Source organism: Oncorhynchus kisutch, linkage group LG3 (genome assembly GCF_002021735.2).
Source record: "Oncorhynchus kisutch isolate 150728-3 linkage group LG3, Okis_V2, whole genome shotgun sequence".
Classification (NCBI taxonomy): Eukaryota; Metazoa; Chordata; class Actinopteri; order Salmoniformes; family Salmonidae; genus Oncorhynchus; species Oncorhynchus kisutch.
The window spans coordinates 7,793,977-7,813,886 of record NC_034176.2 but is presented as its reverse complement, the minus strand read 5'-3'; the positions used below and the strand labels follow the sequence as shown (position 1 = coordinate 7,813,886).

The window sequence follows — 19,910 nt, the reverse complement described above, 5'->3', positions numbered from 1 at the left end:
TCAAAATGTTATAGATCAGAATAACACAGAATAAAAATAACATAGAATAGCATAGAATAGAATAACATAGAATAGAATAACATAGAATGGAGTAACATATAATAGCATAACATAGAATAGAATAACATATAATAGATTAGCATAGAAAACAATAACATAGAATAGAATTACATAGAATATAATAACAATAATTTTCCCAGAGGGAACATCAGTGTTTCAAAAGGAGGTGATGAGGCTGTTATCTCAATCCTAATTAGCTTTGTCTCTTTTTCATATACTCCTCTCACCCACAATGCTTTATGGTTATAAACAAATGTTTATAGTTAAAATGATCTGTCATTTGGACATAAATGCAAAAAATACACAGAGACCTGGCCGGGTGGTGCCAGAATAACAACCTATCCCTCCACGTAACCAAGACTAAGGAGTGCTGCGTGCCAATATCAGACCACTGTGCCAATATTAGACCGCTGTGCCAATATCAGACCGCTGTGTGCCAATATCAGACCGCTGCCTGCCAATATCAGACCACTGTGCCAATATCAGACCGCTGTGTGCCAATATCAGACCGCTGCCTGCCAATATCAGACCACTGTGCCAATATCAGACCGCTGTGCCAATATCAGACCACTGTGTGCCAATATCAGACCACTGTGTGCCAATATCAGACCACTGTGCCAATATCAGACCGCTGCCTGCCAATATCAGACCACTGTGCCAATATCAGACCGCTGTGCCAATATCAGACTGCTGTGCCAATATCAGACCACTGTGCCAATATCAGACCACTAGGCCAATATCAGACCACTGTGTGCCAATATCAGACCGCTGCCTGCCAATATCAGACTGCTGTGCCAATATCAGACCACTGTGCCAATATCAGACCGCTGTGCCAATATCAGACCACTGTGCCAATATCAGACCACTGTGTGCCAATATCAGACCGCTGCCTGCCAATATCAGACTGCTGTGCCAATATCAGACCACTGTGCCAATATCAGACCGCTGCGTGCCAATATCAGACCACTGTGCCAATATCAGACCACTGTGTGCCAATATCAGACCGCTGCCTGCCAATATCAGACTGCTGTGCCAATATCAGACCACTGTGCCAATATCAGACCGCTGCGTGCCAATATCAGACCGCTGTGCCAATATCAGACCGATTATGACTGATAATCGACCGATTATGATTTTTCAAGCCGATACCAATTATTGGAGGATCAAAAAAAAGCCGACACCGATTAATCGGACAATTTTTTAAATGTATTTGTAATAATGACAATTACAACAATACTGGATGAACACTTATTTTAACTTAATATAATCCACAAATAAATAATGAAACATGTTCAATTTGGTTTAAATAATGCAAAAACAAAGTGCAATATGTGCCATGTAAGAAAGCTAACGTTTAAGTTCCTTGCTCAGAACATGAGAACATATGAAAGCTGGTGGTTCCTTTTAACATGAGTCTTCAATATTCCCAGTTTTAGGTTGTAGTTATTATAGGAATTATAGGACTATTTCTCTCTATACCATTTGTATTTCATTAACCTTTGACTATTGGATGTTCTTATAGGCACTTTAGTATTGCCGGTGTAACAGTATAGCTTCCATCCCTCTCCTCGCTCCTACCTGGGCTCGAACCAGGAACACAACGACAACAGCCACCCTCGAAGCAGCGTTAACCATCGCTCCACAAAAGCCACGGCCCCTGCAGAGCAAGGGGAACAACCACTCCAAGTCTCAGAGCGAGTGACATTTGAAACGCTATTAGCGCGCACCCCGCTAACTAGCTAGCCATTTCACATCGGTTACACCAGCCTAATCTCGGGAGTTGATAGGCTTGAAGTCATAAACAGCTGCTGGCAAACGCACTAAAGTGCTGTTTGAATGAATGCTTATGAGCCTGCTGCTGCCTACCACCGCTCAGTCAGACTGCTCTATCAAATCCTAGACTTAGTTATAACATGATAACACACAGAAATACGATCCTTAGATCATTCTTATGGTCGAATCCGGAAACTATCAGCTCGAAAACAAGACGTTTATTCTTTCAGTGAAATACAGAACTGTTCCGTATTTCATCTAACAGGTGGCATCCATAAGTATAAATATTTCTGTTACATTGCACAACCTTCAATGTTATGTTATAATTATGTAAAATTCTGGCAAATTAGGAAGCCCAAAACTGTTGCATATACACTGACTCTGCGTGCAATGAAAAGTGACACAACTTCACCTGGTTAATATTGCCTGCTAACCTGGATTTCTTTTAGCAAAATATACAGGTTTAAAAATATATACTTCTGTGTATTGATTGAAAGGCATTGATGTTTATGGTTAGGTACACATTGGAGCAACGATACGCACCGCATTGATTATATGCAACGCAGGACACGCTAGATAAACTAGTAATATCATCAACCATGTGTAGTTAACTGGTGATTATGATTGATTGATTGATTGATTGTTTGTTTTTTTGTAACATAAGTTTAATGCTAGCTAGCAACTTACCTTGGCTTACTGCATTCGCGTAACAGGCAGGCTCCTCGTGGAGTGCAATGTAATCAGGTGGTTAGAGCGTTAGACTAGTTAACTGTAAGGTTGCAAGATTGAATCCCCCGAGCTGAGAAGGTAAAAATCTGTCATTCTGCCGCTGAACAAGGCAGTTAACCCACCGTTCCTAGGCCGTCATTGAAAATAGGAATGTGTTAACTGACTTGCCTAGTTAAATAAATATGAAATAAAGGTGTAAAAAAATATGTTAAAAAATCGTCCAAATCAGTGTCCAAAAGTACAGATTTCCGATTTTTGTGAAAACTTGAAATCGGCCCTAATTAATCGGCCATTCCGATGAATCGGTCGACCTCTACTGTATTTACAGTTGAAGTTGGAAGTTTACATACATCGTAGCCAAATATATTAAAACTCAGTTTTTCACTATTCCTGACATTTAATCCTAGTAAAACCTCCCTGTCTTAGGTCAGTTAGGATCACCACTTTATTTTAAGAATGTGAAATGTCTGAATAATAGTACAGAGAATGATTTTATTTCTTTCATCACATTCCCAGTGGGTCAGAAGTTTGCATATACTTAATTAGTATTTGGTAGCATTGCCTTTAAATTGTTTCACTTGGGTTAAACGTTTCGGGTAGCCTTCCACAAGCTTCCCACATAAGTTGGTTGAATTTTGGCCCATTCCTCTTGAAAGATCTGGTGTAACTGAGTCAGGTTTGTAGGCCTCCTTGCTCACAGTCTTTTTCAGTTCTGCCCACAGAACTATTGAGGTCAGGGCTTTGTGATGACCACTCAAATACCTTGACCTTGTTGTCCTTAAGCCATTTTGACACAACTTTGGAAGTATGCTTGGGGTCATTTTCCATTTGGAAGACCTATTTGCGACCAAGCTTTAACTTCCTGACTGATGTCTTGAGATGTTGCTTCAATATATCCACATAATTTTCCATCCACATAATTTTCCTACCTCATAATGCCATCTATTTTTTGAAGTGCACAAGTCCCTCCTGCAACAAAGCACCCCCACAACATGATGCTGCCACCCCCGTTCTTCATGGTTGGGATGGTGGTCTTCGGATTGCAAGCCTCCCCCTTTTTCCTACAAACATAACGATGGTCATTATCGCCAAACAGTTTTTGAGGACAGAGGTCAGAGGACATTTCTCCAAAAAGTACTATAAGAGAATTATAAGTGAAATCATATGTCTGTAAACAATTGTTGGAAAAATTACTTGTGTCATGCACAAGTCTGTAAACAATTGTCTGTAAACAATTGTTGGGAAAATTACTTGTGTCATGCACAAGTAGATGTCCTAACCGACTTGCCAAAACTATAGTTTATTAACAAGAAATTTGTGGAGTGGTTGAAAAACTAGTTTCAATGACTCCAACCTAAGTGTATGTAAATTTCATGAATATCATGAATAAGTCCAAAAATGGATGTAGCAACAACAAATTGTCCCATGAAGTCTATCAGAAGTTTGAGCCCTATGTGTCTATTAGGCCTATGGATTTAAATAAAAAATCAGGATGAATTAGATGTAGCAATAAAAGCCCCACTTTTATTCCATAGGTGTCACGTTCTGACCTTTATTTCCTTTGTTTTGTCTTTATTTAGTATGGTCACGGCGTGAGTTGGGTGGGCAGTCTATGTTTGTGTTTCTATGTTTTTTAAATTTCTGTGTTTGGCCTGATATGGTTCTCAATCATAGGCAGCTGTTTATCGTTGTCCCTGATTGAGAACCATATTTAGGTAGCCTGGGTTTCACTGTTGGTTTGTGGCTGTTTGTTTCCGTGTGTGTGTTTGTCGCCACACGGTACTGTTTCGGTTATTTCACATATTAGTTTATTGTTTTTGTATTTCATAGTGTTCAGTGCTTTTCTTATTAAAATCGTCATGAACACTTACCACACCGCATCTTGGTCCGATCCTTACTTCTCTTCAGACGAAGAGGCCGTTACAATAGGCTGCCGTTACAATAGGCTGGGATCTGCACTATGCAGCTGTTGTTCCATAGGCTGGGATCTGCACTGTGCAGCTGTTGTTCCATAGGCTGGGATCTGCACTGTGCAGCTGTTGTTCCATAGACTGGGATCCACACTATGCAGCTGTTGTTCCATAGGCTGGGATCTGCACTGTGCAGCTGTTGTTCCATAGGCTGGGATCTGCACTATGCAGCTGTTGCAAGAGTGCATTTTTCATTGGCTGTCCACTGGTTTCAAAAACAACGATTGATAGGCAGCTTAAACTCCTTAAATTCAACCATTATTGGGTTCAAATACACATTTAGATTTGTGAACAGCCATCCACAACAACCACAATCCGTAAGGCGCAAATAGCTGTCAATGTGATGGTGTTTCATGGTAACTCTGTGTCAATGTGATGGTGTTTAATGGTAACTCTGTGTCAATGTGATGGTGTTTAATGGTAACTCTGTGTCAATGTGATGGTGTTTCATGGTAACTCTGTGTCAATGTGATGGTGTTTCATGGTAACTCTGTGTCAATGTGACGGTGTTGCAAATCAAATCAAATCAAATGTATTTATATAGCCCTTCGTACATCAGCTGATATCTCAAAGTGTTGTACAGAAACCCAGCCTAAAACCCCAAACAGCAAGCAATGCAGGTGTAGAAGCACGGTGGCTAGGAAAAACTCCCTAGAAAGGCCAAAACCTAGGAAGAAACCTAGAGAGGAACCAGGCTATGTGGGGTGGCCAGTCCTCTTCTGGCTGTGCCGGGTGGAGATTATAACAGAACATGGCCAAGATGTTCAAATGTTCATAAATGACCAGCATGGTCGAATAATAAGGCAGAACAGTTGAAACTGGAGCAGCAGCATGGCCAGGTGGACTGGGGACAGCAAGGAGTCATCATGTCAGGTAGTCCTGGGGCATGGTCCTAGGGCTCAGGTCCTCCAAGAGAGAGAAAGAAAGAGAGAAGGAGAGAATTAGAGAACGCACACTTAGATTCACACAGGACACCGAATAGGACAGGAGAAGTACTCCAGATATAACAAACTGACCCTAGCCCCCCGACACATCAACTACTGCAGCATAAATACTGGAGGCTGAGACAGGAGGGGTCAGGAGACACTGTGGCCCCATCCGAGGACACCCCCGGACAGGGCCAAACAGGAAGGATATAACCCCACCCACTTTGCCAAAGCACAGCCCCCACACCACTAGAGGGATATCTTCAACCACCAACTTACCATCCTGAGACAAGGCTGAGTATAGCCCACAAAGATCTTCGCCATGGCACAACCCAAGGGGGGGCGTCAACCCAGACAGGATGACCACATCAGTGAATCAACCCACTCAGGTGACGCACCCCTTCCAGGGACGGCATGAGAGAGCCCCAGTAAGCCAGTGACTCAGCCCCTGTAATAGGGTTAGAGGCAGAGAATCCCAGTGGAAAGAGGGGAACCAGCCAGGCAGAGACAGCAAGGGCGGTTCGTTGCTCCAGAGCCTTTCCGTTCACCTTCCCACTCCTGGGCCAGACTACACTCAATCATATGACCCACTGAAGAGATGAGTCTTCAGTAAAGACTTAAAGGTTGAGACCGAGTTTGCGTCTCTGACATGGGTAGGCAGACCGTTCCATAAAAATTGAGCTCTATAGGAGAAAGCCCTGCCTCCAGCTGTTTGCTTAGAAATTTTAGGGACAATTAGGAGGCCTGCGTCTTGTGACCGTAGCGTACGTGTAGGTATGTACGGCAGGACCAAATCAGAGAGATAGGTAGGAGCAAGCCCATGTAATGCTTTGTAGGTTAGCAGTAAAACCTTGAAATCAGCCCTTGCTTTGACAGGAAGCCAGTGTAGAGAGGCTAGCACTGGAGTAATATGATCACATTTTTTGGTTCTAGTCAGGATTCTAGCAGCCGTATTTAGCACCAACTGAAGTTTATTTAGTGCTTTATCCGGGTAGCCGGAAAGTAGAGCATTGCAGTAGTCTAACCTAGAGTGACAAAAGCATGGATTAATTTTTCTGCATCATTTTTGGACAGAAAGTTTCTGATTTTTGCAATGTTACGTAGATGGAAAAAAGCCGTCCTTGAAATGGTCTTGATATGTTCTTCAAAAGAGAGATCAGGGTCCAGAGTAACGCCGAGGTCCTTCACAGTTTTATTTGAGACGACTATACAACCATTAACCTCTTACGTCGACCCGAGACGCAATCGTCTCATCTAGCCATCAGCAAATGCGCTACGCCAAATGCTAATAGCACTCGTTAAAACTCAAACGTTCATTAAAACACACATGCAGGGTAGTGAATTAAAGCTACAACGAAAGCATCTGATAAACAAAAGATTTCGCGTAGCCGGAGCTACACAAATAGCAGAAATCAAATATAAAACTTTCATTGCCTTTGGCGAGCTTCTTTGTTGGCACTCCTATATGTCCCATAAACATCACTATTGGGTCTTTTTTTCGATTAAATCGGTCCATATATACCCAAAATAGCCATCTATGGAAACTGTGTGATTCAGAAAAAAACACTTTGAAAACGCTACGTCATTTTTTTTAATTAAAAAAGTCGACGATAAACTTTCACAAAACACTTTGAAATACTTTTGTAATCCAACTTTAGGTATCAGTAAACGTTAATAATCTATCAAATTGATCACGGGGCGATGTGTATTCAATAGCTCCACGATTTCAAATCATCTTCCAAAATCTCTCTTCCAAAACTTCCTGTCGGAGACCGGATGGAAAGTGATCTCTCTAGTAGGTTTGACCAAGAAACAAAGGCACCGCAAATGACGAGACTGGCGACATCGTGTGGAAGCTGTAGGAATTGCAATCTCAGCCCCATTTAATTTCGTGCCCCTTAAACAATACATGCAAGTGGCGCATGGATATTTTTTCCAGTTTTCAGTGATCAGTTTTTCTTGCGCTTTTCGATGAAACAGACGTTCTGTTATAGTCACAGCTGTGATTTAATCAGTTTTAGAAACGTGAGAGTGTTTTCTATCCACACATACTAATCATATGCATATACTATATTCCTGGCATGAGTAGCAGGACGCCGAAATGTTGTGCGATTTTTAACAGAATGTTCGAAAAAGTAGGGGGTCGACTTAAGAGGTTTTAATTAACCTGTTGCGTCGAGCAATCCCGTATCTGGGAGCGTAATTATAGCCTCAAGCTCATTACCATAACGCAACGTTAACTATTCATGAAAATCGCAAATGAAATGAAATAAATATATTGGCTCTCAAGCTTAGCCTTTTGTTAACAACACTGTCATCTCAGATTTTCAAAATATGCTTTTCAACCATAGCTACACAAGCATTTGTGTAAGAGTATTGATAGCTAGCATAGCATTAAGCCTAGCATTCAGCAGGCAACATTTTCACAAAAACAAGAAAAGCATTCAAATAAAATAATTTACCTTTGAAGAACTTCGGATGTTTTCAATGAGGAGACTCTCAGTTAGATAGCAAATGTTCAGTTTTTCCAAAAAGATTATTTGTGTAGGAGAAATCGCTCCATTTTGTTCATCACGTTTGGCTAAGAAAACCCCCCGAAAATTCAGTCATTACAACGCCAAACTTTTTTCCAAATTAACTCCATAATTTCGACAGAAACATGGCAAACGTTGTTTAGAATCAATCCTTAAGGTGTTTTTCACATATCTATTCGATGATAAGTCATTCGTGGCAGTTGGGTTTCTCCTCTGAAGCAAATGGAAAAATGCACGCAGCTGGAGATTACGCAATAATTGCAACGGAGGACACCAAGCGAGCACCTGGTAAATGTAGTCTCTTATGGTCAATCTTCCAATGATATGCCTACAAATACGTCACAATGCTGCAGACACCTTGGGGAAACGACAGAAAGTGTAGGCTCATTCCTTGCGCATTCACAGCCATATAAGGAGACATTGGAACACAGCGCCTTCAAAATCTGGGGCATTTCCTGTTTGAAATTTCATCTTGGTTTCGCCTGTAGCATCAGTTCTGTGGCACTCACAGATAATATCTTTGCAGTTTTGGAAACGTCAGAGTGTTTTCTTTCCAAATCCGTCAATTATATGCAGAGTCAAGCATCTTTTCGTGACAAAATATCTTGTTTAAAACGGGAACGTTTTTTATCCAAAAATTAAAAGAGCGCCCCCTATATCGAAGAAGTTGAGATGGTGAGGAAGGCACTTTTAAAGAATAGCCAGGCATCATCTACTGACGGGATGAGTTCAATGTCATTCCAGGATACCCCGGCCAGGTCGCAGAGGTGTTTTAGGGAGCGTGTGACAGTGATGAGGGGTGGTCGTTTGGTCGCAGACTCATTACGGATGCAGGCAATGAGGCAGTGATCGCTGAGATCTTGATTGAAAACAGCAGAGGTGTATTTGGAGGGTGAGTTAGTTAGGATGACATCTATGAGGGTGCCCGTGTTTACTGATTTGGGGTTGTACCTGGTAGATTCATTGATAATAGCCGTTGTTCACTGTTTATCATGGGGGTGTTGGTTTCTATCCTGCCCTCCCCAGAGCACATAGCCGTTGTACACTGTTTATCATCGTGGTGTAGCATAATTTGAATCCCAGAGCCAACAAAGCGAAAAATCTGTTGCTGTGCCCTTAAGCAAGGCACTTAACCCCAATTGCTCCAGGGGCCGTGACCCCAGTCCCTGCGGGTATCTTAGGGGGAGTTTGGATATGGTGACCCTGGCTGTGACCCAAGTCCCTGCGGGTATCTTAGGGGGAGTTTAGATATGGTGACCCTGGCTGTGACCCCAGTCCCTGCGGGTATCTCAGGGGGAGTTTTGATATGGTGACCCTGGCTGTGACCCCAATCCCTGCGGGTATCTCAGGGGGTGTTTGGATATGGTGACCCTGGCTGTGACCCCAGTCCCTGCGGGTATCTCAGGGGGAGTTTGGATATGGTGACCCTGGCTGTGACCCCAGTCCCTACGGGTATCTTAGGGGGAGTTTGGATATGGTGACCCTGGTTGTGACCCCAGTCCCTGCGGGTATCTCAGGGGGAGTTTAGATATGGTGACCCTGGTTGTGACCCCAGTCCCTGCGGGTATCTCAGGGGGAGTTTAGCTATGGTGACCCTGGCTGTGACCCCTGTCCCTGCGGGTATCTCAGGGGGAGTTTGGATATGGTGACCCTGGTTGTGACCCCAGTCCCTGCGGGTATCTCAGGGGGAGTTTGGATATGGTGACCCTGGCTGTGACCCCAATCCCTGCGGGTATCTCAGGGGGTGTTTGGATATGGTGACCCTGGCTGTGACCCCAGTCCCTGCGGGTATCTCAGGGGGAGTTTGGATATGGTGACCCTGGTTCTGACCCCAGTCCCTGCGGGTATCTCAGGGGGAGTTTAGATATGGTGACCCTGGTTGTGACCCCAGTCCCTGCGGGTATCTCAGGGGGAGTTTAGCTATGGTGACCCTGGTTGTGACCCCAGTCCCTACGGGTATCTCAGGGGGAGTTTAGATATGGTGACCCTGGTTGTGACCCCAGTCCCTGCGGGTATCTCAGGGGGAGTTTGGATATGGTGACCCTGGCTGTGACCCCAGTCCCTGCGGGTATCTCAGGGTGAGTTTGGATATGGTGACCCTGGCTGTGACCCCAGTCCCTACGGGTATCTCAGGGGGAGTTTAGATATGGTGGAAACACATTGCCATTACTCATACTCATACAACAAACATCTACAAGTGTGTATCAGGACAAATATAATCACTAATTAATGTTGGGCCAACATTTGGAAAAGTGTTCTAATATTAGACAGTCGGTGTTACATAGCATTGTTTAAATATTTCCCACGTCACGTCAATGGGGTTCTAACATGGCTGCCGTAGAATGTTGACGTGTCATTTGAATGCATCATAATGCAGAAACCTCACTGAGCCAACTCTTCAGACATATGACTCTGGAGTAGACACTGTTCTGTTCTGTGCTTTGTTCTCAGTCAACTCCGGTTTCATTCACCTCTGGGAAAAAAAGAGGACATGCTCGGTCCTGTATGGGAGAATGTGATCTCTGGATTGCGTCGTATGTTTGGAATTTGGGGGGGGGGTTTATGACTGTTTGCTGTGCTGATGTAGGGTTAGGGAAGATGAGATGGGAGGCTTGGAAAGGGAGGGGTTGCTGTCTGGCTGTGAAACCCACTCACACTCTCTCACTCTCTCTCACTCTCACTCTCACTCTCTCTCTCTCTGGTGCTCTGCAGCAAGGTCCAGGGTCTGTAACCCTGCTGCTCAGCTCGGCTCCGGGCCTGGTCACGTGAGACCCTTAGAAAGATGAGCAAGGACAGAGGAATCTCTTTGTTGAACAGGCCTCGGCTTGATTCAAGGATTAGATAAACCAGCTGTGACTATCTGCCTCACCCAATCCCCCTCCTCCTTTTCTCTCTATCTCTCTCTCTTTCTTTCCATACATTTCCTGACTTTCCATCCCTCCCCTCACCGTTCATCTGTTTATCTGTCCCCCCCCTCTCTCTCTCTGTCTCTCTCTCTCTCTCTCTCACTCTCTCTCTCTTTCACTCTCTCTCTTTCTTTCTTTCTCTCTCTCTCTCTCTCTCTCTCTCTCTCTCTCTCTCTCTCTCTCTCTCTCTCTCTCTCTCTCTCTCTCTCTCTCTCTCTCTCTCTCACACTCTCTTTCTTTCTTTCTCTCTCTCTCTCTCTGCTAGTCTTTCTCAACAATATGAGTTAGACTGCCCTCAGTGCAGCTGAGGTTTTCCCAGCGTAATGTTGAAAGAGAGCGACCATCTTTACACTTTCACAGCATGGTGACATGGCAGGATGCAAGGATCCTGAACAAAGTGAAAAAAGCAGAAGTTGCTATGTGCTGCAAAGACATGAAGGGGGTGGGAGGGGTCTGAATTCATTTAAAGACATGAAGGGGTGGGAGGGGTCTGAATTCATTTAAAGACATGAAGGGGTGGGAGGGGTCTGAATTCATTTAAAGACATGAAGGGGGTGGGAGGGGTCTGAATTCATTTAAAGACATGAAGGGGGTGGGAGGGGTCTGAATTCATTTAAAGACATGAAGGGGGGTGGGAGGGGTCTGAATTCATTTAAAGACATGAGGGGGGTGGGAGGGGTCTGAATTCATTTAAAGACATGAAGGGGTGGGAGGGGTCTGAATTCATTTAAAGACATGAAGGGGGTGGGGGGGTCTGAAATCATTTAAAGACATGAAGGGGGTGGGAGGGGTCTGAATTCATTTAAAGACATGAAGGGGGTAGGAGGGGTCAGAATTCATTTAAAGACATGAAGGGGGTGGGAGGGGTCTGAATTCATTTTAAGACATGAAGGGGGTGGAGGGGTCTGAATTAATTTAAAGACTTGAAGGGGGTTGGAGGGATCTGAATTCATTTAAAGACATGAAGGGGGTGGGAGGGGTATGAATTCATTTAAAGACATGAAGGGGGTGGGAGGGGTCTGAATTCATTTAAAGACATGAAGGGGGTGGGAGGGGTCTGAATTCATTTAAAGACATGAAGGGGGTGGGAGGGGTCTGAATTCATATAAAGACATGAAGGGGGTGGGAGGGGTCTGAATTCATTTTGGAGCATTGCGTAAGAACTCTTCGTGGGCCTGGGGTTTATGTCCAGGGTTTGTAAACTTGTCAACCCCAAATAACAACATGGATGGATCACACACACACACGCACCATACATTTTACTATCCTTGCGGGGACCTAAAATGGATTTCCATTTCAAATCCCATTTTCCCTCACCCCTAATCCTAAACTTAACCCAAACCCTAACCTTAACCCCTAACCCAAACCCTAACCCAAACCCTAACCTTAACCCCTAACCTTAACCCCTAACCCAAACCCTAACCTTAACCCCTAACCCCTAACCCTAACCTTAACCCCTAACCTTAACCCCTAACCCAAACCCTAACCTTAACCCCTAACCCAAACCCTAACCCCTAACCCTAACCTTAACCCCTAACCCAAACCCTAACCTTAACCCCTAACCCAAACCTTAACCCCTAACCCAAACCCTAACCTTAACCCCTAACCCTAACCTTAACCCCTAACCCAAATTGTAACCCTAATTGTAACCCTAACCCTAAATTTAGAATAGCCTTTGTCCTCGTGGGGATGTGGGACATTTCCCCGTTATAGAGAATTGTCCTTGTTTTACTATCCTTGTGGGGACTGGTGAGGATTTCCAGTTCCCACGGGGATAGTTTTACAAGCTTCTAGTCAACAAGTCAACATGTGGGATTGCCATTGCTGAGTGTTTGCAAGTTTTTGATTATTGTTGACGGTGAGCATGTATCACACTATTCACTCCATGAGGGATTTTACCCTGAAACCATTATTTTTCTTTCAATCTAAGTGGGCAATAAAAGAAGGCCTGTGCCAGTGGCTCAGCCCAGAAAACTGTGGTGTTTCCCAGGCACAGTACTCTGGCAAGGCTCCAGGCTCTACTTGGGCCTATATCCAGAGATCCAGACTCCTGGGAACAGTAAGCAACAAGAGCTTTGAAAACAACCAGAGAGAAAGAGAGAGAGAGAGAGGAAGAGAGAGGAAGAAACGTGTGGGGGAAGGGGTCAACACATTGGGAAAGATTTAGAGAAGACAGGGTTAGTAGACGATAGATAGGAGCCAGGGCAGGAAAACTTAACGGGGAAGTTTATACCACTTTTCAACCTCATATTCATCATCTTCAGCGCCACACCAATGTCTATGTGAAAATGGTGCGTTTCTATTTTCTGAAGTTAAAAAGATAAGAAGAAGAAAGGTCCTATAAAAAGTGCAATCTGATTACATCAGCCAGGGGGGGATGGCATTTTCCTGCTTCCTGTGTGACTGCAGATCTCATGGTCCGCTCTTCTTCCTGTTTTTACTTTCGATGACATCATTAAAGTGCACCTTTTTTTGTGTGCATCTTTTTATCTGCAGATCATAGAAATGCAGATCATAGAAATGCAGATCATAGAAATACAGATCATAGAAATGCAGAGCACAGAAATGCAGATCATAGAAATACAGATCATAGAAATGCAGATCATAGAAATGCAGAGCACAGAAATGCAGATCATAGAAATACAGATCATAGAAATGCAGATCATAGAAATGCAGAGCACAGAAATGCGCTGTTTTCACATACAGTATGTAGACACTGGTATGGGGCTGAGATGGTGAATACGAGGGAGAGAATGTTTCAATGTTGCATTTCTGAAGAAACATGAGGATGTGCAGTATACAGTAAGTAGGGTTTGAGCGACACTTCTAAAACGTTCTCGGGAACTTGACGATGTACGTTATCTTTGTCAATGCGAAGTGACTAGGCTCAGTAGAGGAGGTTGATGCAGTACAGTGACTAGGCTCAGTAGAGGAGGTTGATACAGTACAGTGACTAGGCTCAGTAGAGGAGTTTGATACAGTACAGTGACTAGGCTCAGTGGAGGAGTTTGATACAGTACAGTGACTAGGCTCAGTAGCAGAGGTTGATACAGTACAGTGACTAGGCTCAGTGGAGGAGGTTGATACAGTACAGTGACTAGGCTCAGTAGCAGAGGTTGATACAGTACAGTGACTAGGCTCAGTAGAGGAGGTTGATACAGTACAGTGACTAGGCTCAGTAGAGGAAGTTGATACAGTACAGTGACTAGGCTCAGTAGAGGAGGTTGATACAGTACAGTGACTAGGCTCAGTGGAGGAGGTTGATACAGTACAGTGACTAGGCTCAGTAGAGGAGGTTGATACAGTACAGTGACTAGGCTCAGTGGAGGAGGTTGATACAGTACAGTGACTAGGCTCAGTAGAGGAGGTGGGTACAGTACAGTGACTAGGCTCAGTGGAGGAGGTTGATACAGTACAGTGACTAGGCTCAGTAGCAGAGGTTGATACAGTACAGTGACTAGGCTCAGTAGAGGAGGTTGATACAGTACAGTGACTAGGCTCAGTGGAGGAGGTTGATACAGTACAGTGACTAGGCTCAGTAGAGGAAGTTGATACAGTACAGTGACTAGGCTCAGTGGAGGAGGTTGATACAGTGGGACAGTGAGGTTATTGAATCATTTAGGAACCAAAACGTAAGAAAACAGGACGAAACAGTGCGGTACCTAACTGAATTTGTCCAATAGAATCTCTTGTTTTCGTTGGTAAAAAAAACGTGTTCAGTGACAGTACACTAACGAATACACCCGAGGAGTTGTCTGTGGTTAGTTGTTGTCATTGGTGCACTCTGCCTAACAGTAGCTTCATGGGTGAACATCCTCAGTTAACAGTATGCTCAGTGTCTCATTCTCAAGGCCCGAGGCGATTCACACAGTCCTTCAAAGAAACTGTTAGATGATACAAAATATTAATCATGGCCTACCACAGAATGATACGGTGGCATTTACAGCAGTGTAAATGTTATAACCAGGTCTGTGTTTACTACAATCATCATGGCATAATAGTTACTTGTATTTCTGGTACTGTATGTAAAATAGAATTGAGTAGAATAGAATCAGACTTCATTTGTCTTGTGACGGAAATTCATATTTTGCCCTGCAAACACGTACAAAGAGCAGCCCAGGATCATGTAGGGGTTAAGTGCCCTGTTCAAGGGCACAATGGTAATATGTAATAATATGGTAGCTATGAACCAACGACCTTCCAGAAATTGTGATGGGTCATTTGACTAAAACTCTCTCTCTCTGCATCTCTCTCTCTCTATCTGCCTCTCTCTCTCTCTCTCTCTCTCTCTCTCTCTCTCTCTCTCTCTCTCTCTCTCTCTCTCTCTCTCTCTCTCTGCCTCTCTCTCTCTCGCTCTCTGTCTCTCTCTCTCTCTCTCTCTCCCTCTCTCTCTCTCTCTCTCTGCCTCTCTCTCTCTCGCTCTCTGTCTCTCTCTCTCTCTCTCTCTCTCCCTCTCTCTCTCTCTCTCTCTCTCTCTCTCTCTCTCTCTCTCTCTCTCTGCATCTCTCTCTCTCTATCTGCCTCTCTCTCTCCCTCTCTCTCTCTCTCTCTCTCTCTCTCTCTGCATCTCTCTCTCTCTCCCTCTCTCTCTCTCTCTCTCTCTCTCCCTCTCTCTCTCTCTCTCTCTCTCTCTCTCTCTCTCTCTCTCTGCATCTCTCTCTCTCTATCTGCCTCTCTCTCTCTCTCTCTCTCTCTCTCTCTCTGCATCTCTCTCTCTCTATCTGCCCGTACTCTCTCTGCATCTCTCTCTCTCTCTCTCTCTCTCTCTCTCTCTCTCTCTCTCTCTCTCTCTCTCTCTCTCTCTCTCTCTGCATCTCTCTCTCTCTATCTGCCTCTCTGCATCTCTCTCTCTCTATCTGCCTCTCTCTCTCTGCATCTCTCTCTCTCTCTCTCTCTCTCTCTCTCTCTGCATCTCTCTCTCTCTATCTGCCTCTCTCTCTCTCTGCATCTCTCTCTCTCTCTCTCTCTCTCTCTCTCTGCATCTCTCTCTCTATCTGCCTCTCTCTCTCTCTCTCTCTCTCTCTCTCTCTCTCTCTCTATCTGCCTCTCTCTCTCTCTATCTGCCTCTCTCTCTCTCTCTCTCTCTCTCTCTCTCTCTCTCTCTCTCTCTCTCTCTCTCTGCATCTCTCTCTCTCTCTCTCTCTCTCTCTCTCTCTCTCTCTCTCAGAGATGTAGCCTCTGTCTATATCTGTCCTCAGACATTTAAGGCCCACCATGCTGCTCTATCTGCTACTGGTCTTTCAAGCCAATGCCAATGCCCAGATCGACCCAGGTGAGTCAGCTGCTGTTACTCCACACGCTCTCCCATCCCATTGTTGCCAGTCATACTACACACCTGGTGAACATGCACAATTGCTAACCAATCAGGATTTGTCACCTATTAGACCCTGGACTGGTCCCAATTCTCTCTCCTTCCTCCTGAAATGTGCATTTGTTTACTTCCCTTCACTGATTTGAAAGGTGGTGTAAAAAAAAATTTATGTTGGAAATTCCCACGAGCACATGCCACCGATTATCAAATGCTTTTACATTTGTGGGCAGTATTGAACAAGTGGACACTTCAGGAAAAGGAGATATTAATTGGGACGCACCATATTTAAGTCTCCCCTCTTTAAAACCCAACTGTAATGTCCTTCCATGGGATTTCAGAGGGCTTATTTTTGTTAACCTAACTAACCCTGCCTACGTCAATACCGTCAAACTGTCTGGCACTTCTCCCTCCACGTACACACACGTGTACACACACTGACCATTCAGTCCCTGCAGACTGCATATAGATGCTACATTTCACAGGCCCATTTTAAAAAGTACTAACTAAGTAAGGCAGTGTAGGCTGAAGTTGCCTCTTGACGTTGATCTTGGGTCAGTAGCGTTTTACTCACTAATGGTTGAGGTTATGATTGTACATTTTTGTACATTTTTTGTCATATAGCACACACTCTTCTCCAGAGCAACTTGCAGTTAGTGCATTCATCTTAAGATAGCTAGGTGAGACCACCACATTATCAGCCGGTGTAAGTCCGTTTGTCCTCGATGCCGGAGACGGTATGACTAGTAATGACCTCCAGTTCACTTTCTGCCGGCTCTGACTCCTCTATGGCAGCACACTGCCGCTACCCTCTTGGCATGGAGGATGGCAGGATCAAAGACCATGACATCACCGCCTCCAGCCAATGGTACGAGACCACTGGGCCACAATATGCCAGGTGAGTGTTCATTGATTACATCACAATGCAAAATGTTCTCTCTTCGTTCCAGGAATTATCTCTCTTTTTTCTTCCTCTCCGTTCGCTCTCTTCTATTTATCAGTTTAGTGGTATTTTTATTTATTTTACCTTTATTTCACCTTTATTTAACCAGGTAGGCTAGTTGAGAACACCTTTATTTAACCAGGTAGGCTAGTTGAGAACAAGTTCTCATTTACAATTGCGACCTGGCCAAGATAAAGCAAAGCAGTTCGACACATACAACGACACAGAGTTACACATGGAGTAAAACAAACATACAGTCAATAATGCAGTATAAACAAGTCTATATACAATGTGAGCAAATGAGGTGAGAAGGGAGGTAAAGGCAAAAAAAGGCCATGGTGGCAAAGTAAATACAATATAGCAAGTAAAACACTGGAATGGTAGATTTGCAATGGAAAAATGTGCAAAGTAGAAATAAAAATAATGGGGTGCAAAGGAGCAAAATAAATAAATAAATTAAATACAGTAGGGAAAGAGGTAGTTGTTTGGGCTAAATTATAGGTGGGCTATGTACAGGTGCAGTAATCTGTGAGCTGCTCTGACAGTTGGTGCTTAAAGCTAGTGAGGGAGATAAGTGTTTCCAGTTTCAGAGATTTTTGTAGTTCGTTCCAGTCATTGGCAGCAGAGAACTGGAAGGAGAGGCGGCCAAAGAAAGAATTGGTTTTGGGGGTGACTAGAGAGATATACCTGCTGGAGCGTGTGCTACAGGTGGGAGATGCTATGGTGACCAGCGAGCTGAGATAAGGGGGGACTTTACCTAGCAGGGTCTTGTAGATGACATGGAGCCAGTGGGTTTGGCGACGAGTATGAAGCGAGGGCCAGCCAACGAGAGCGTACAGGTCGCAATGGTGGGTAGTATATGGGGCTTTGGTGACAAAACGGATGGCACTGTGATAGACTGCATCCAATTTGTTGAGTAGGGTATTGGAGTCTATTTTGTAAATGACATCGCCAAAGTCGAGGATTGGTAGGATGGTCAGTTTTACAAGGGTATGTTTGGCAGCATGAGTGAAGGATGCTTTGTTGCGAAATAGGAAGCCAATTCTAGATTTAACTTTGGATTGGAGATGTTTGATATGGGTCTGGAAGGAGAGTTTACAGTCTAACCAGACACCTAAGTATTTGTAGTTGTCCACGTATTCTAAGTCAGAGCCTTCCAGAGTAGTGATGCTGGACTGGCGAGCAGGTGCATGGGTTGTATGGCATTGAAGCTTGCCTGGAGGGTAGTTAACACAGTGTCCAAAGAAGGGCCAGAAGTATACAGAATGGTGTCGTCTGCGTAGAGGTGGATCAGAGACTCACCAGCAGCAAGAGCGACCTCATTGATGTATACATAGAAGAGAGTCGGTCCAAGAATTGAACCCGGTGGCACCCCCATAGAGACTGCCAGAGGTCCGGACAGCAGACCCTCCGATTTGACACACTGAACTCTATCAGAGAAGTAGTTGGTGAACCAGGCGAGGCAATCATTTGAGAAACCAAGGCTGTCGAGTCTGCCGATGAGGATGTGGTGATTGACAGAGTCGAAAGCCTTGGCCAGATCAATGAATACGGCTGCACAGTAATGTTTCTTATCGATGGCGGTTAAGATATCGTTTATGACAGATTGCATAGCAGAGAAGGTATGGTGAGATTCGAAATGGTCGGTAATCTGTTTGTTGACTTGGCATACATTTATTCATCGTTTAGTCATAATTTAGTCATAATTTAGTCATCTATATAGTGTGTAAAAACATAAAAAATTGTATGATATCATATTTTATGTATGTTTATGCATATGTACCGAGATGTTCAAATAAACCTAACCCTATCAGGTTGAACCGGGAGGAGGGTGACGGGGCGTGGTGCCCAGCGGGGCTCCTACAGCCCTCTGACACCCAGTACCTGCAGATCGACCTGGGCCAGCTCACCTTCCTGACAGTGGTGGGAACACAGGGCCGCTATGCCCGGAACTCGGGTAAAGAATTCGCCCGCATGTACCGCCTGAACTACAGCCACGACGGCCAGCTCTGGAGATCCTGGAAGAATCGCCTTGGCAATAAGGTGAGGAAGTGAGGGAAGTGAGGAGTGCAGGAAAAGGGAAGTGGTGTGAAGAATGGGGGGAAGTGAGGTGAAGAATGGGGGAAGGGAGGTGAAGAATGGGGGGGAGGGAGGTGAAGAATGGGGAGAGTGAGGTGAAGAATGGGGGGAAGGGAGGTGAAGAATGGGGAGAGTGAGGTGAAGAATGGGGGGAAGGGAGGTGAAGAATGGGGGGAAGGGAGGTGAAGAATGGGGAGAGTGAGGTGAAGAATGGGGGAGGGAGGTGAAGAATGGGTGGAAGGGAGGTGAAGAATGGGGGGGAAAGGGAGGTGAAGAATGAGGGGGAGGGAAGTGAAGAATGGGGGAAGGGAGTTGAAGAATGGGGGGGAAGGGAGGTGAATAATGGGGGGAAGGGAGGTGAAGAATGGAGGGGAAGGGAGGTGAATAATGGGGGGAGGGAGGTGAAGAATGGGGGAAGGGAGTTGAAGAATGGGGGGAAGGGAGGTGAATAATGGGGGGAAGGGAGGTGAAGAATGGGGGGGAAGGGAGGTGAATAATGGGGGGAGGGAGGTGAAGAATGGGGGAAGGAGTTGAAGAATGGGGGGAAGGGAGGTGAAGAATGGGGGGAAAGGGAGGTGAAGAATGGGGGGAGTGAGGTGAAGAATGGGGGAAGGGAGTTGAAGAATGGGGGGAAGGGAGGTGAAGAATGGGGGGAAGGGAGTTGAAGAATGGGGGGGGAGGA

At 44.8% G+C, this 19,910-nt stretch overlaps 1 protein-coding gene across 1 annotated transcript in view; it reads left to right on the top strand.

The window, feature by feature from the left end:
* The window catches only part of ddr2l (discoidin domain receptor family, member 2, like), a 63,634-nt gene that overhangs the window by 6,509 nt on the left and 37,215 nt on the right, over positions 1–19,910 (top strand). The window contains 3 exon segments of the mRNA XM_031817026.1: positions 16,066–16,170; positions 17,002–17,104; positions 18,964–19,192. Coding sequence (XP_031672886.1) covers positions 16,113–16,170; positions 17,002–17,104; positions 18,964–19,192 — 390 coding nt within the window. The 5' untranslated portion in view covers positions 16,066–16,112.